Source organism: Sapajus apella, unplaced genomic scaffold (genome assembly GCF_009761245.1).
Source record: "Sapajus apella isolate SASKATOON/1434 unplaced genomic scaffold, GSC_monkey_1.0 scaffold169, whole genome shotgun sequence".
NCBI lineage: Eukaryota > Metazoa > Chordata > Mammalia > Primates > Cebidae > Sapajus > Sapajus apella.
In genome coordinates this window covers 1852945-1869599 of record NW_022437109.1, presented here as the reverse complement: position 1 = coordinate 1869599, position 16655 = coordinate 1852945, and the positions used below count along the sequence as shown (strand labels likewise).

Genomic DNA, 16655 nt, shown 5'->3' with positions numbered 1-16655 from the left:
TGTTTTTCCCTTTAATTAACTTCAAACTACTGATCAGTTTCCTAGAGGAAGTTCTGGCTTCTGGACTGCACAGCCGAAGCAAGGAGAGCTCTCAAGTCACATCAAGGTCAGCAAGCAGAAGATGAAACGGTGATGCGGGGAATGGCACAGCTTCCGCTCTTGCCCCCACTACAGGCTCTCCCCACTAACTAGAGGTGTGGGAGAGCAGCTTTGGGTTCTGTGCTGGTTGTTAGAACTCACCTCTGGGTAGCCCGCAGATTCCTGGTTGGTACAGACACCAAGACTCTCAGAGTTGAGCCAACATAAGTCTGAGCCCAACTCAACCCTCTTTTCTCCTGTAGTCTTTGTGTATCTGTTAGCACAATCACTTCAGTTACTGATGAATTTTGTCGGGATCTGACTTGGGAAAAGGGTTTTCAGAGCCTAGAGGGGCTTAAAAAGTAGTCGTTTGATGTACATACCACATTTCTCGACTTCCTTTCTCTTCCCTTGACCCTTTCTGCTTTTCATTAACCACATTCCTGCACAACTTATTTCTGAAAACCTCCCATGTTTCTTTACAGAGGCACCCAAAAATTGTTTGTCCCTACATAACAATTCTCTGTTGCACTGAGAAACCATGTACGACCACAATAAAACTCCATTTTGTGAAAAGATATCAGTGATTTAGCTTTATTTTCTTTGGGGCTAATTTATGGGAATTTATGAGGTGGGGCATGAGCTGGCTTCACACCAAACATAATGAAGACATTACCTCTACCTGAAGGATATTTAAAGTATGTCAAGGCAAATAATAAATTCTGGTGTCAATTTCACCTCTCCTGAAAACAGTAGAAAGTGATAGTATCATTAACGCCAGGAAATTAAGATATCCTCAAATCATCATAGCAAAAATACCATAGCACAATCCCTCCCTGGTTGTGTGTGTGTGCGTGTGCGTGTGTGTGTGTGTATGTAAAGTTATATGTTGATAAATATTCTCCAACATCAGACAGGAAGGGTCAAATCTATGTCATATTTATATGGTTTTGGGACTATTATTAAGTCTCTTTGTGGCTCAGCTTTCTCATCTGTAAAATAGAACCTTCATCATAGGATTACGAGGATTAAATCAGATGAGATGGTACATGAAAAGTGCTCAGAACACTGGTATATAGTAATCGCTCAATAAAATTTGCTCAGTAAATAAGATTAATTTCTGTCCCTAAGTTGGGGTTACAGAATCACTATGCAAAATGGTTGGATTCCTGTCAACCCTCCCATTGCACTTAGAAGTTCAGAAAATAGAGGGAAAAGCTGGAAGCTCCTTCTGTCCATTTCCCTTCTCTCTACTCCTCCCAGCCCTTAGCTGTTACTGCTTTACACACACTCAATGAAATAAACTCTTAAGTTCTTTTTTTAATTTCTTTTTTTTTCTTTTGTGGGTCCCTCTGGGTAATTTTTTCTTAATTCTTCATTTTTTTACAAGTCTTTGAGACAGCCTGCACTTGGGGATGCAGTATTTTAAATGCAGCATTTTACAAGTTATATAGTCTTTTAAAATATGGAAAAACTCCCTCCTCCAAGCAGGAATATCTGTGCTTTCCTTCCTATCGGCAAGATAACATTGTGGAATAAAAAAAGCAAAACCGAGACCTTCCTTATATCATTTTCCTCATTATTCATCTGTTTCCATTGTGCCTACTCAACTGACAATATCAAGAAGTCTAAGAAACGAGCCCTACCATCAGGGCGTTTGATGTCAGAAGTTGGCATTTCTTTATTACGAATCAAAGACTCATATTTTTGTGTAAGATTTACAAGGCTGATTCCGTTATTACTGGCCCTTTATTTTTGTGCCCTTTAAAAACATCACTTTAATTAAAGTCTTGTATGCTTTCAATAATCCTCTCCCCCAGAGACAGGAACGCCCTGGTCAAAACCTCTGTGTTCCATTTACTCTACAAAAGCCAAGGATATTTGTTTTTAGGCAACCATGTTTGAATAACAGTTTCCACCCAGTAAACTTGCAAGCAGCAGTTCACACGTTTTTATCTCTAATTGCTCCCTCTTTCTCCCTTAAGTGGAGTTATAAAGTATTCCGTTCTAGAATATAGCTACTAGCAGTTGCGTCTTATCCTCAGATGTTGTTAGGGAGGTACCCCCATCCTGAGGTCCTCTTGAGTGTCTTATCTCCACCGCAGAGAGAAACTGGCTGAGAGTGATTTCTGTGGTTTCTGTGTGTGTAGTGTCAAGCTCACTGAGGGGCGCTGAGGAGACAGTGCTATAAAAATGTGTAAAGGAACCCATACATTCTCAGGTTTCTCACTTAAGCATTGGTCTTTGGAAAACAGTCCCCACCTACCTCCCAGTTCAGGTGCCCCGAGGTTCACCTGGTGAGACAAATCACCTTCAAGAATAGGCCAGGGAAAGTAGAAAGGGGTGAGTGACAGGACAAAGGGAGAACAGGTGAACGGAAGTAGGGGCAGGATCACAGGATGGAGCAGGGCAGAGAGAAAGAGAGAGGACGCCAGAGATTTATGTAACATCTTAAGGAGCAGACAGGCAGGGAAGGTTCTGCAGCCCACATGCATCTGCTCTGGAATCTGAAATTACTTTGGAGGGTTTTTCATCAGCCCCTCTGCCTGATGTTTCAATGCTCTGGCACTTATCTGATGCAGCACAAAAGGAACCCCGGACCTCACATATAGGAGGCACTCAGATGTTTGTTGTTTTTATTTTTATTTATTTATTTATTTGAGACAAAGTTTCACTCTGTTGCCCAGGCTGGAGTTCAGTGGTGCAGTCTCAGCTCACTGCAACCTCTGCCTCCCGGGTTCTAGCGATTCTCCTGCCTCAGCCTCCCAAAGTAGCTGGGACTACAGGCATGTGCCACCACACCCAGCTAATTTCTTTTGTATTTAATAGAGCTGGGGTTTTGTCATGTTGGTGAGGCTAGTCTTGAACTCCTGACCTCAAATGATCCACCCGCCTCAGCCTCCCAAAGTGCTGGGGTTACGGGCTGATAGAAACTACTGGGAAAGGAGGAAGATAGGGCAAATAATGAGTTACTGTTTTCCCATAAATCCGAATCTATTTACATGATTAAACCAATCCTGTGTGCTTGTCCCGAAAGCCCTCAAAAAGTCATGCAGGCTATTTCCTCACCGGTACCTCTGGACATTTTACTTCCTCACATATGAAGACATCCTGGATTTGCTCATTATTTTTTCATCGCTTTTTAAACAAGGGGGTAGAAAATAGAGATGGTGAGAAGCGGACGACGAGATGGTTTGGGGAACGTCTTATGTGTGCCCTCATGCCCATGGGAGGGGTCACAAAGTCTAAACAGGAGACTGCAGTCAGGAAGCCTGGACTCTAATCTGGTTAGCCCGTAACTTGATGTATAAACTTGGGCAAGTCAGTTGATCTGGCATGCGCCGTTTCTTCATTTTCCAAATGGAAATATTAATACTTATTCTACATACAAGATGGCACTAAAAGTGTAAAGAAATGACATACAAGAGCATTTTGAAAGGATAAAGTTGTGTCAGTCTAAAATCGTGGAATTAATTGGTATGGTGAATGGAAAGAGGTTGAGAGCAATATTATTGGATTAGGAGGAAAGGTGCCTGGTGGGAATGGAGAGGCAGCCCCTCCTTCATTTGACAGAGACCAGAAAAACCAAAACAGCCTCCACTACTCAAACCACAAATTTAGCCAACACTTTCATCTTGAGACATCTCTGGAAAAAGGATTTTTCCTTTTCCCTGTTCCTCTGTGCCAGGGATTTTTATTCATTTTGTGGTTATTGCAAGCTTGCCATATGCCAGGCAATGTGTTTATTAGCTCATTAGGATTTCAAAATTAGCCCTGGAAGACAACACATATCTTCAAAGGATTCTCACAGGTCATCTCATATCTCCCCCTAACTTTCCTTGTTGATGAAAACGGCATTTCATCCCTCACCATTTAATACGTGGGTGGACGCAGGCCTAAAGAAATTCGGCGAGTTGACCAAAGGCCACAGCGTGGTGATGACACCAGTACCCAACAGTGGGGTTTCTCACTCCCCTCTTCCATCACATATATACTGAAAAGACATGAAGTTACTAAGGTGTGTCCTGGAGGCTCTGGCAGACCTGCTGTAGGAGATGAGCAGCCGTTCCCTAGTCAGGGCATCCTCTGGGCGTTCCGCCCTTCCCTCCACTGGGCTCCAGCGGTGTAGAGAGGATGGGATTTTTACCTATCAGTGCAGCAGGAAAACATACCCAGGTGGCAGGAAGTTTAAACCTCACCTGGAACTTATATTGAAAGCCACTTGGTACAAAGGATCATGGTTTGGAGACAGAGTTCTATTCCTGCCGGCATTGACACAGTGTGTCTGCAAATCCCCCAGCCATTCTGCGTCTCCGTTTTCTCCATGTGAGATGGAGATCATAAAATCCGCCTCATTCTCACGGTTATTCTCCTGAGGTTCCAATAAGGCCTGAGGCTTTGAACACTGGAAGAAACGTGTATTAATAGCAACTTCTGTCCCACCCCATCCCCCAACTGTCCCACCCCATCCCCCAACACGTCGATCCCCTCCGGAGCATAAAACTTTCCCCCAGCATCTGACCTGCCCAGGTCACCCTAGCACCTAGGAGCGTGAATTCCTGATACCGGTTCTAGGTGGCGCGGCCTCCCGGCTCCCGCTCTCGTTTTTGTTTTTGGCCGGAGAAGGTGATGCCGTGGAGGGTGGCGATCTCCGGTCTTCACGAATCCGCACGTCTCTCCATTATCCACCGCGCCCGCCCACTGTGCCCCGGGGCGGCCGGCGGCCCGGTCTTTCGGGCTCCGCGTGTCGCCCGGGCCGCCGCCGGAGCGAGGGTCCCTGCCCCCCGGGGAGCGGTCTCCGGCCGCTTCGGGGCCGCCTTCTTCCCCCTCCGTGAGTCAGAAACAAAGGCGGGGGGGCGGGGGGAGCGCCGGAGCTGCGGCTCCGCGATTCGCCCTTTATTCTGAACTCGCAACGTCAGCGGCCCGCGGATGGAGCTGCGGGGCGCGGGCTGGGCCGCCCACAGCGCACCGGGCCGGGGGAGCGGCCGCGCCGGGCCGGGCGGGCGGGTGGCGGGGGCGCGCTCGGGGGCCCGGGCCGCGTGGGCGCCGGGATGGAGGGCGCCGAGGGGCGGGGAGCGGGCGTGCGTGTGTGTGCGAGTGCGAGTGCGAGGGAGGCCGGCCTTGAGTGAAACCGGAGCTACAAAGAAGGGGAGAGTCCGGGAGCGGGAGGGCGCGAGGGAGGAGCGGCGGCGCCGGGGCAGCTCCGACGCCCTCCCGCGGGGAAGGAGCCCCCGCGGAGCCGCCGAGGCCCCGAAGCGGGGCCGCCCCTCCGCCCGCCGCCCCGCGCCCGCCGGGAATGATGAAGAAGAACAATTCCGCCAAACGGGTGAGTGCGCCCGCCAGCCCTGCGGCCGCTGCCGCCTCCGCGCTCCGACGACCCGGTCCCGGTGGGCTCCGCGGCGGCCTGGGAGCCCCCCAGCCCGGCCGCGCCCCCGCCCCGGCGGCCCGATCCCCTCGGCCCCGGCCCCGGCCCTGGACGCCCGGCCCCGCGAGGCGCCGGCGGGGGCTTTTGTTTGTTTACTCGCCTCGGGGGGCTTCAACTTGTCTGAGTTTCCCCCCGACCTGCACCTCCCCCGCCCCTGGGCGCCGGGCGGGCGTTCGCCTCGCGCTCCACGGTGGCGAGGAGACAATAGGAGAGAAAACCAAAGAAACGCCGTTAGTCCCCGCGCGGCGAAGACGGGGCGGCGGGGCCTGGAGGGAGCCCGGGAGCCCCTCCGCGCCCGGCCCGCGCCCCTGCCCCTCGCAGCCCCGGTTGTTTATTCGGAGGGGGAGGGGAGCGGGGGGAGTTCCTCGCTGTGAAAACCTTTCCGAAGTGGGAGCGAACCCGGGGCGCCCCCGGGGCCGCAGCCTTCGGAGGAGACGGGGCCGCCGAGGCGGCCGCGGCTGGAATCTCCTAACCGCCCGCTTCTCGTCTTGTCCTCGGGCAGGGGCCTCAGGATGGAAACCAGCAGCCTGCACCGCCCGAGAAGGTCGGCTGGGTCCGGAAATTCTGCGGGAAAGGGATTTTCAGGGAGATTTGGAAAAACCGCTATGTGATGCTGAAGGGGGACCAGCTCTACATCTCCGAAAAGGAGGTGGGTGCCTCTTGCCTCTAACTCTCCGCTTTCTCATGCACCCCCTTTGTCGGTCCACCACGGCTCACCTGGCTGACTCCACCCCCGTTTTGTTCCAAAGGCAAGTTCAGTGGTCTCCCGAGTCTCTACCCCCATCTCCTCTGCAGAGAAAGGTCACCCTTCAGTGAAAAGACCCGAGTGGGAAGTAGAAGTTCAGTTCGCCTCTTAACTCAGTGTTTTTTTGTTTGCAAATACCTTTCTGACAACAATGACAAGCCCCTCCCAAGATGTCCCAGAAGTTCTGTCCCTTGCTGCCTCCCACCCTAACCTGGCCTCCTGAATATAGGGTTTCTCTTCTTTTTTATTGCTGCTGAAACAGTTTAGCCTATTCGCCACCCTTTCCTGTTCCCCCACCTTAACCCAGACAGCCTCCCCTTTCCTGTCTGTGGCAGGAACGTGCACGGGTCCTGTCAGCGGCGCATCCGCCCTGAATCACAGAAAACACACACGCACGCCACCGTCGGGCTCCTGTGACCTCGGGTCTGTGAGTAGCAGTTGAAGCCAGTGTCCCTAACCAGTATGCTCTCTGTTCCCCACCTCCACCCCATTTAAAAAAGGAGGGGAACCCATTTTCTACCCACTTCCTGCCCACCCCCCATTTGTATCAAAAGGGAGAAAAACGAACCCCTGTATGTCTTTGGGTAGTTTCGGCTCTGTAGTTAATCATGAAAACCACAGTCCACACTGTCAAAACCTGAGCTATGATCATTGAATCCAAACCCATCTCCCTTGTTTCCCTAAGTCTTGGGATCAATAACTTATACTCATGTTGAGAAATCAGAATTGCCCCCCCAATGATTAGAAGTCATTCCAATCCCTGCCTCTATCTGTCAGTATAGCCTGGGAGAGAGACTGTCTTGTGTACCCGTTAGAGTGGCCCTTCCTCCACCAGCATGGGAGGGATTCTGTGTTGCCTCACCCAGGTCTAACTGGGAAGTCCTCCCTGAGTTCTAACCTCTTCTGCTTTCTGCAGTAGACACCCTTATTCAGTAGATTCTATTTAGGTAAATAAAACCTTTTATGGTATGGAAACAGATAACACACCCCAAGACAGAGTACTCATCTAAAAGAACATCTACTGAGGCATCTAGGGAAGAGCTAAGCTGTGCCAGAGCCAAGGAATCCCTCTTAAGGGTATTGAAACCTAACTGTTTACACAAAACTAGGAATTGGTGATGGAAAGTCTTAGGAGTGAGGTGAGGGTGCTTTTCTTGCTCTGTCACCCAGGCTGGAACTCAGTGGCTCCATCCCAGCTCACTGCAGCCTCCACCTCCCAGGCTCAAGCGATCCTCCCACCTCATCCTCCGAGTAGCTGGGACTACAGGTGGGTCCCACCATGTCTGGCTAATTTTTGTATTTTTTGTAGAGACAGTGTTTCACCATGTTGCCCAGGCTGGTCTCAAACTCCTGCCTCAAGTGATCCACCCACCTCAGCCTCCCAAAGTACTGGGATTACAGGCGTGAGCCACCATGCCTTGCCAGGAGAATTTCTTTTTAAGAGTTACCTCCACCCAATCACAAATCCTCCAGAAAACTTTCTCCGCAATTTTCTGGCTTTCTAATTTAAAAAAAAAAAAAAAAAAAGCAAGTGTCAAAGTATATCTCCCATCTTCCCTGAACTTTTTAATTGCAGGAAACACTAGTTAGCAATCAGAGAGAACTTCCTACACGTCAAAGGAAAAAACGTAATAGTGAAAGGGTAAGAGGAATAAGACCTCCGTCGTATGTATTTTCCCAAAGAGCAGAGCCTAGGGGCAAAAGTACAGTTGATCCTTGCTTGTGAGGAAGGGGTACAAAGACGGGGGACAGGATGGAATGACCTCAGCCTAGGAGGTGATGTCTGGTGTCCTATGAGTCAGCAGCATCTGGCTGGCCGTGGGGCCAGCTGTCTCTGGGAAAGGCATAGGAAAGAGGGACTAGGCATATTGATACTAGGCTTTTTTAAAGCCAGTTTCCATGCTACAGTGGGCCTGGGTTAGAGGTGAAATTGATAGAGGACTCTGGGCTTTATTCTGCCCACTTGTGAAAAGCTCCAGGGCCAATGGATGGTGGTTTTTTGTTGTTGTTGTTGTTGTTGTTGTTGTTTTCAGAGACAGGGTTTCACTCTGTTGCCCAGGCCAGAGTGCAGTGGCACAGTCGTAGCTTACTGCTGTCTCAACCTCTCGGGCTCAAGCAATCCTCCCACCTCAGCCTCCTGAGAAGCTGGGACTACAGGCGTGTGCCACCGCACCCAGCTAATTTTCTTATTTTTTGTAGACATGGGGTCTTGCTTTTTTTTTTTCTTTTCTTTCTTTCTTTTTTTTTTTTTTTCTTTTTATTAACTCAGTTATACAAAGGTAGGGGTCTTGCTATGTTGCCCAAGCTAGTCCTCAAATTCCTGGCTTCAAGTGATCCTCCTGCCTCAACCTCCCGAAATTCTGGGATTATAAGCATGAGCCACAGCACCTGGCCAAGACTTTGTTTTAAGGCAGAGTATAATCTACATCATTTACTGTTAATGCAAGAAAATTCCTAACCCTATCTCCCAGAATTCTCACCAGAGTTTTTGTTACTTCCTCTCTTAAAGGCAGGGTCTTCCACAGCCACCTCTGCCATAGACTTTTGTTCTGTGTTCAATCGTAATCATTTTCTTCCTTCTCAGTTAAAGGGCACCCTCTCTGAAAGAGGGTTGGAGCACCTTATGATCATGGGCTGATGTGTAAGAACAGAAGCTAAACCTCAGGAAGACCTCATGGTAGAGGAAATTGGGTTTGGGGCAACTCTTTGGACAGGCGTGGAAAAAATCCCTTTCTGTGGTCAAGGACAAAGAATCAGGAGAAAGGAAGGGTTAATTTGGAAGAAAGGTAGTTACAAATAAGACTGGGAAGAGATACGTGGGGGGCGGAAACAGTGCGGTGGAGAACAAGGCTCCTGGCATGGTCCATCTTCCCAGGCACTGGAATATCCTTGTCCTGCCGCTTCCCTCACCCGCTGTCCCACCCTCCCCATTCCCACCAAGGGCTAACCTCTGTCAGCATGTCTTGCTCCTGGAGCTCCTTATCAGTCTGTTTGCAAGCCAGAAAAACTCCCTTTCCTTCCTTTCCCCTAAGGAAAACAGAATAAGTTAACTCTCTTCGGCCGGCTCCATTCACACCCCTGGCACTTTCCTCTCCACGGTTTCTGGACTCTGCTGATAGTCTCAACTCTGGAGAAGCAGGGGAGAGGGGGGTGATGCATCATCCCACATCCTTGCCCCGTGTTTCTGGGAATTGTTCTTGGACACCCCTTGCCAGCACCTTGTCCTGCTTCCCACCGTAGTCCTTCAAGGCCTCTGGTCGCTTTCCAGCCCAAAGCCAAGGAACCCTGGAAAGTAGGGGGCCCTGGAGGAGCCAAGCCTTGCTGAAACAAGTGGAGGTAGATGTACAAGCAGTCACTCACCTGAATAGGGCCCTGTGGTCGTCTGTCCTCCTTTGTCATCAGCCTGCAGGTCCAGCAGCAGTTCAGAAGGATGGGCAGATACGAGGCCGTAGATGGTCTGGGTAACGGAAGGGAGAACCGCTTCCCCACTTCCAGGTTGCCAGGAACCCGGAAGATAGATGAGTTCACCTCCGTGCACACGAGTTGTATTTCAGAGCTTGGGAAGTCGGGGACTCTTTTAGGAAATAATTGCAGTCAGGGTGGGTAGATGTCATCCCAGGAAGACGTGAGGCTACTTTCATCTGTTCAGTTTTCGTGAGACAAGTGATCATGCTTTTCATTTCTCACGCCGTCCTCTTTCCTGAGGGGTTCCGACCCTGGGCTCCAGTCACAGAGGGTGAACACAGCCCGGCCTGGGCTTGTAACTAAGTCCTTCTCTGTAACTTCGGTCCTTGCCAGCCAAAACAGATCCATAAGCCACCACTTCAGAGTCCCAGAGTTACAGGGAACACTACCTTAGAGGAAAGGAGAAAACATTGTGATCAGTTTAAAATGGACCTGCAAGGAAATGTTCATAGAGCCGCTTTGCAGTGCTCAGAAAAGGCTAGTTGGGGTTGGAGGAGGTCGCTAGGAATGCGGCCTTGATGAGCCTTCAGCAGGAGTGTTCTAAGAGCTAAATGTTGCCGGGCGCGGTGGCTCAAGCCTGTAATCCCAGCACTTTGGGAGGCCCAGGAGGGTGGATCACCAGGTCAAGAGATCGAGACCATCCTGGTCAACAAGGTGAAACCCCGTCTCTACTAAAAAAAAATACAAAAAATTAGCTGGGCATGGTGGCATGTGCCTGTAATCCCAGCGACTCAGGAGGCTGGGGCAGGAGAATTGCCTGAACCCGGGAGGCGGAGGTTGCGGTGAGCCGAGATCGCGCCATTGCACTCCAGCCTGGGTAACAAGAGCGAAACTCCGTCTCAAAAAAAAAAAAAGAGCTAAATGTTGCTTGAAGCTGTTAAAGGCAGAACCAGAATGTAAGACGGAATCTACGGCAGGGAGGGCTAAGTTTCCGTACAAGGAAGAGCTTCCTGGCGGTAAAGGGGTCCCAGGCACTTGAACTGGAATAATAGCAAGAAGTAACAGAATGCTTTTTCCAAGTCTAGAGTTTAGTCTTCCAGGGAAAGTCTACGTGCATTCTTGTCTAGAGACGGGAGCCGAATGAAATGGCTTTTCGGGTCTTGGAGGAGTTAGTTTGGATTGTCACAGTACCTTGGAGGGAGGAGGGAACGGTAGGAACTGTAATTGTAGTTTTCAGCTTCTTGGGACAAACTCAGCAAACTGAACACGGGAGCTGTGGTCCTGTGGTGACCATGCTCCCAAAATGAACAAGGAAGATGAGTCTCTATAATCGTACATGTCAGAGAAGGGAGCGAGGTGGGGCGGGAGAGCTACACTGCACACGTGCAGGTGGGGGGGGACAGAGGCAGCCGCTTGTTCTCCCCAGACACCCCAATACTGGCCCTGCCTTGATCTTCTTTCTGTGGACCATCAAGGGCCATACACGTCTGTCTTACCTGAGGGTGATGGATGGACCACCTGCCATGTCCCGTTAAAGATAGGAGCCTTCTTGGAACATGTAAGCGGTGTCCTTAAGGAAGAGAGTGAGGCAGTGAGCGAAGACAGGCATAGTGGGCTCTGGAGATGGCAGCCTGGTTGAGAGAGTGAAGAGCAGGGGTTCAGCAGAAACGTGCCTGAGTGTTCAGGACCTGGGGCTGCCCCCGCCGCCCCTCCACGTGAGGCCTTGTAGGCTTGGGGCAGGATGGCCCCTCCTCTCCTGACATCCCTCCCTCTCCTCAGGCTTCCTCTGCTTCCCAAGATGATGGAAACTGTCTGGGTGGAGGGGCTAAATAATTTTATCCTCCTCACCTCACCCCAACCGTCCCCTAGGTAAAAGATGAGAAAAATATTCAAGAGGTGTTTGACCTGAGTGACTATGAGAAGTGTGAAGAGCTCCGGAAGTCCAAGAGCAGGAGCAAGAAGAACCACAGCAAGTTTACTCTCGCCCACTCCAAACAGCCGGGCAACATGGTATGTTCTCCTGCCGCCCTGGCCGCTGGAACAGGGACGGGGTTGGAGGAGGGGGAGAACTCCTTCCGTCAGCTTCTCTCGGCAGTCTTGGCTCAGAGGCCCTGAATCGCTCTCCCGCTGGCTTTATTGTTTCACCTGAGAATATTGGGGCCATTTCCTTCCTCCCAGGCAGGCCAGCCTTTAACCTGTTCAGCCACAAAGTCACCTCTATAGATAGAATCTCGCTTTTTATTTTTCTCTGTTATACACACACATACACACATGTGCACATATATACGTGCATGTGTAAATATATATATATCCCTTAGAAGAAACTCGCTGTACTTGTACCCTGATAGGTGGTTGAAGTTGAATTAATTCGTCTTGTGGGAGGGAACCCAGGGAAGTTATTCCTGTCACACTTCTGTTTCTTCAGACATTGAAAGATTTGTATTTTAATACCTGTCCTTCATCAGACATCCTCTAATTATCTCCAATACCATATTAATACTCAGTATCCTTCCTAGCTCTTCCTTGGTCATTTCTAAAACAACCTCCTGGCTATACATTTTGCAGGAATAGAAGCTGGGTTTCCTTAAGTTATGGATGACTCTGGAAGCAGAATCTCTCTCCTAGGAGCTGGGTCTAAGAAAGTGGGATTATAATCTCTTATTTCTTTACTGTCAAGGTGAGGCACCACCTCTAAAACCCTGGCTGAAACAGGAATCTTCCCTCACAGGCACCCAACCTGATCTTCCTGGCAGTGAGTCCAGAAGAGAAGGAATCGTGGATCAATGCCCTCAACTCTGCCATCACCCGAGCCAAGAACCGTATCTTGGATGAGGTCAGGGGGCTCAGTGCGGGGAGAGGGAGGGACGCTGGGCAGAGGGAGCAGCCAGACTCACTGACGGAGGGGGATTACTGTGCAGGCCCCATTCACTCGCTCCCCCACCAGCTCTGCTTCATCTCACTTTTAAAAACCCTGTTCTCTTTCGACCTTCTCTCACATCTCTTCTGACACCGCCTCTTCCCTGGTTCCTGATGCGGGAGCCAGGCTTGGGTCAGCCTAAAGGGCCCCTTCGTGTCCCCTTGCCCACGGATTCATCCGGAAGCAGTGCATGGGGTGGGTGTGTGTTCAGGTCTCGGGGTGCTGGGTTGGGACAGACAGTTGCCAAAGAGCACTCATGACTCTCAGTGGCTCTCTTCAGGTCACCGTTGAGGAGGACAGCTATCTTGCCCACCCCACTCGAGACAGGGCGAAAATCCAGCACTCCCGTCGCCCCCCAACAAGGGGACACCTGATGGCTGTGGTACGTGAGACTGTAATAAAGTAAACGTTGCCAGAGGGCCAGCTCTGTGTCGGTCCGTCTCAGAACTGTATGCCGCCAGAGGCGTTTGTGGGAGGCCTCCTTGATGCCAAGATCAGAGGCGAGGGAAGTCCTTCCGCCCCATGCCCCTGCCTGATCTAAATAAAAAAGATGTATTCAGCACCCATCATGAGTTCAGAAGTCCCTGCTGCCAGTTAATGTTACCCTCTTTTGGAGAAAATGAGTTACGCCCACAGGAAAGTGAAAAATAAGCTACTGTGTGGGGGCTGTCTCGATGGGTAGCGTAGTACTACAGGCCTTTGGAGGAGAAAGGGCCACAGTGAACCCCTGAAACATACAGAGTGGTAGTTTCTTTCATGCCTCTGAGCTCTACGTCTTTAGGGAGAGAGGCAGTCAGGTACAGTACAGAGAACACAGGCTTTGGAGTCAGAACCTGAGGTGGAACCTCACTGCAGTCAGCTCCCGGTGTGGTTCCCTGAAGTCGCATGTCTCCACCTGTGAAACGAGGCGGTGATCGTGCCCGCCTCAAAGGGCTGCTGTGAGGAATGACCACCATACGTATAACTACATATATGGTATTGAATACTCATCACTTTTTTAAAATTATGGTATTCTGTAAATAAGAGAACACATTTTATCATAAGGCAAGGGGGCTGAGGTGTGGGGCTCAGAAGATGCTGATGGAGGAGGACAGTCACTGCGCCATGGGGAGCACCCTGTGTGTGTGTCAAACCCAGGTTAATGCTCAGAGTCCACAATACCGAGGAAGAGGACACTCCTCAGGAAGCTTGCAGTAGAGTGGAGAATACGGGAAACAAGCAACAGAAATTAAATCACAGAAAAATAAACATTCAAGTCACTATCAAAGGAGTAAGAAACAGCACGTTCAGTAGGAGGGCTTGGCCAGGCACGGGGCTCACGCCTGTAATCCCAGCACTTTGAGAGGCCGAGGCAGGTGGATCACTTCAGGTCAGGAGTTTGAGACCAGCCTGGCCAACATGGTGAAACCCTGTCTCTACTAAAAATACAAAAATACTAGCCAGGCATGGTGGTGGTGCATGTAATCCCAGCTCCTTGGGAGGCTGAGGCAGGAGAATCACTTGAACCAGAAGGCAGAGTTTGCAGTGAGCCGAGATTGTGCCACTGCACTCCAGCCTGGGCAACAGAGCAAGACTCTGCCTCAAAAAAAAAAAAGTACTTCTCATTCAAGGAAGGCTTGTAGAGGAAAATGACCAGAGCTTGCACCCGTGTTTTAGGTAGTTCCTAAAATCCCTCCTGATGACAGTGTTCCCTTCTCATTCCCCCTTCCTCCGCAGGCTTCCACCTCTACCTCAGATGGAATGCTGACCTTGGACCTGATCCAAGAGGAAGACCCTTCCCCTGAGGAACCAACCTCTTGTGCTGAGAACTTTCGGGTTGACTTGGACAAGTCTGTGGGCCAGCTGGCAGGGAGCCGGCGGAGGGCAGACTCAGACCGCATCCAGCCCTCTGCAGACCGGGCAAGCAGCCTCTCCCGACCTTGGGAGAAACCGGACAAGGGGGCCACCTTCCACCCCCCAGGCACCCAAGAAGTTGGCTCCCACAGAGAAAGGCCGCTGCGCCTCGCTGGAGGAGATCCTGTCTCAGCGGGCCGCTGCCCCTCCCCGCACCCTCCAGCTGCGGGCTGAGGAACCCCCAACCCCTGTCCTTCCCAACCCGGGGCAGCTGTCCCGGATCCAGGACCTGGTAGCAAGGAAACTGGAGAAGACTCAGGAGCTGCTGGCAGAGGTTCACGGCCTGGGGGATGGGAAGCGAAAGGCCAAGGACCCCCCTGGGTCTCCGCCAGATTCTGAGTCCGAGCAGCTGCTGCTGGAGACGGAGCGGCTGCTGGGAGAGGCGTCATCGAATTGGAGCCAGGCGAAGAGGGTGCTGCAGGAGGTCAGGGAGCTGAGAGACCTGTACAGACAGATGGACCTGCAGACCCCCGACTCCCACCTCAGACAGACCACCCCACACAGTCAGTACCGGAAGAGCCTGATGTGAGGGCAGGGGTGGGGCCTGGAACTCATGGGGGTGGACAGACTCTTATCTCCTTGTTGCTGGATAAAGCTTTTTTATTTACCTCAATCAAAAAAAGAAACAAACTCATTGCTCTGGCTGACACCCGACCCCACCACAACCCTTGTTTCCCCCCCTACTTTCCGTGTCCCCGCGGGTTTGAGGAAGTGAGCCCACAGAGGTCGTAGGAAGCCTTTTCCCAGCCAGAGACAGAAGGCGCAGTGAAGCCAGTCTGGCCACTCGACACACCACCTGCCCCTGAGACGGCAGGGGGAGTCCATTGCTGCTCCCGAGGATACCATGGGCTTCTGAGTTTAGACCGGGAGGGGGACGAGAGCACTTACTCTAGAGCGGGAGGGGGACGAGAGCACTTACTCTTTTTTTTTTTTTTTTTCCTGAGACAGAGTTTCACTCTTGTTACCCAGGCTGGAGTGCAATGGCGTGATCTCGGCTCACCACAACCTCCGCCTCCTGGGTTCAAACAATTCTGCCTCAGCCTCCCGAGTTCAAACAATTCTGCCTCAGCCTCCCGAGTAGCTGGGATTACAGGCGCCTGCCACCATACCCAGCTAATTTTTGTATTTTTAGCAGAGACAGGTTTCACCATATTGACCAGGATGGTCTCGATCTCTTGACCTCCTGATCCACCCGCCTCGGCCTCCCAAAGTGCTGGGATTACAGGCATGAGCCACCGTAAACTGAAGGCCTCGCCTTCAGTTTGAGGGTGGAGTTTCAGCTGCCCAACTATAGGGATGTGCAGGCCAGTGCCACCTGTCCGTGCACATGGAAATGAAATGTATCCCAGCCCTGAGGAGGATATGTGGCATTAAAATCTTCCCCAGCCAGACACTGGCTTCTCGTTCCTAGCAGTCTCTGACTGAGATCGAGCTGCCTGGATTTTCTTACATGAGGTGTTTCTTTCCTTCATCCTCCACACCCTTCCCAACACTGACTCAAAGATCCAACCTTGCTGGGCGCAGTGGCTCACACCTGTAATCCCAACACTTTGGGAGGCCAAGGCAGACGGATCACCCAAGGTCAGGAGTTCGAGACCAGCCTGACCAACATGGTGAAATGTTGGTCAGTAGAGATGGGGATCTCTACTGAAAATATGAAAATATTAGCCAGGCATGGTGGTGGGCACCGGTAATCCCAGCTGTACAGGAGGCTGAGGCAGGAGAATCACTTGAACCCGGGAGGCAGAGGTTCTAGTGAGCTGAGATCGTGCCACTGCACTCCAGCCTGGGCAACAAGACTGAAACTTCATCTCAAAAAACAAAAAAAGGTCCAACCTTGGGTGGATTAGACTGGTTTCGTTATTTGATTCGGGGCCCCAACATAAGGGAACTAGAGACAGACCCCACAGAAGAACTGAACTAAGAATGAAACTGATTTGTGATGCAAGCTGGGTAGGATGAAGGGGAAAGCCAAACGTTTCCAAGTTCCTCTTTCGCCCAAGCTAAGGTTTCCTGTAGCTTCCCTCTCTCCTTCCTCGAACCTGCCAGCACTAAGCAAGCCCCCACTTGAGAAAAACATCTGGATGCCCAGCACACCACCCTCCCAGCCACCTCGGATTGCCAGGCTTCCTAACATTCTTGTCTGTGGTAGGTCCCACACAACTCACTGTTCGCTTCTTCCCTCAGAAGTG

The 16655-nt window shown here is 51.1% G+C and overlaps 2 protein-coding genes and 1 long non-coding RNA gene across 7 annotated transcripts in view; 2 read left to right on the top strand and 1 right to left on the bottom strand.

The window, feature by feature from the left end:
• VPS45 (vacuolar protein sorting 45 homolog) overlaps positions 1-656 on the top strand; it is an 82489-nt gene extending 81833 nt beyond the window's left edge. For 3 of the 5 annotated variants that reach the window (XM_032267447.1, XM_032267443.1, XM_032267445.1), the window contains 2 exons: positions 38-106; positions 564-656. In XM_032267447.1, coding sequence (XP_032123338.1) covers positions 38-106; positions 564-594 — 100 coding nt within the window. In that variant the 3' untranslated portion in view covers positions 595-656. Of the gene's footprint in view, positions 1-37 lie in introns of all 5 variants that reach the window. The other 2 variants (XM_032267444.1, XM_032267446.1) reach the window with 1 other exon arrangement.
• A 4368-nt stretch (positions 657-5024) lies between these two features.
• Positions 5025-15093, top strand: PLEKHO1 (pleckstrin homology domain containing O1). The gene is given in 7 exon segments (XM_032267442.1): positions 5025-5404; positions 6006-6152; positions 11523-11663; positions 12382-12486; positions 12851-12952; positions 14287-14520; positions 14522-15093. Coding segments are annotated over 7 exon segments (1230 nt in total). The 5' UTR covers positions 5025-5374; the 3' UTR covers positions 14993-15093.
• On the bottom strand, positions 5940-10244 carry LOC116542485. The gene is made up of 4 exons (XR_004265242.1): positions 9609-10244; positions 9197-9275; positions 6221-6292; positions 5940-6067 (listed from the first exon to the last, which is right to left on the bottom strand). It is a non-coding gene; the product is annotated as an uncharacterized LOC116542485 (long non-coding RNA).
• Positions 15094-16655: the final 1562 nt, after the last annotated feature.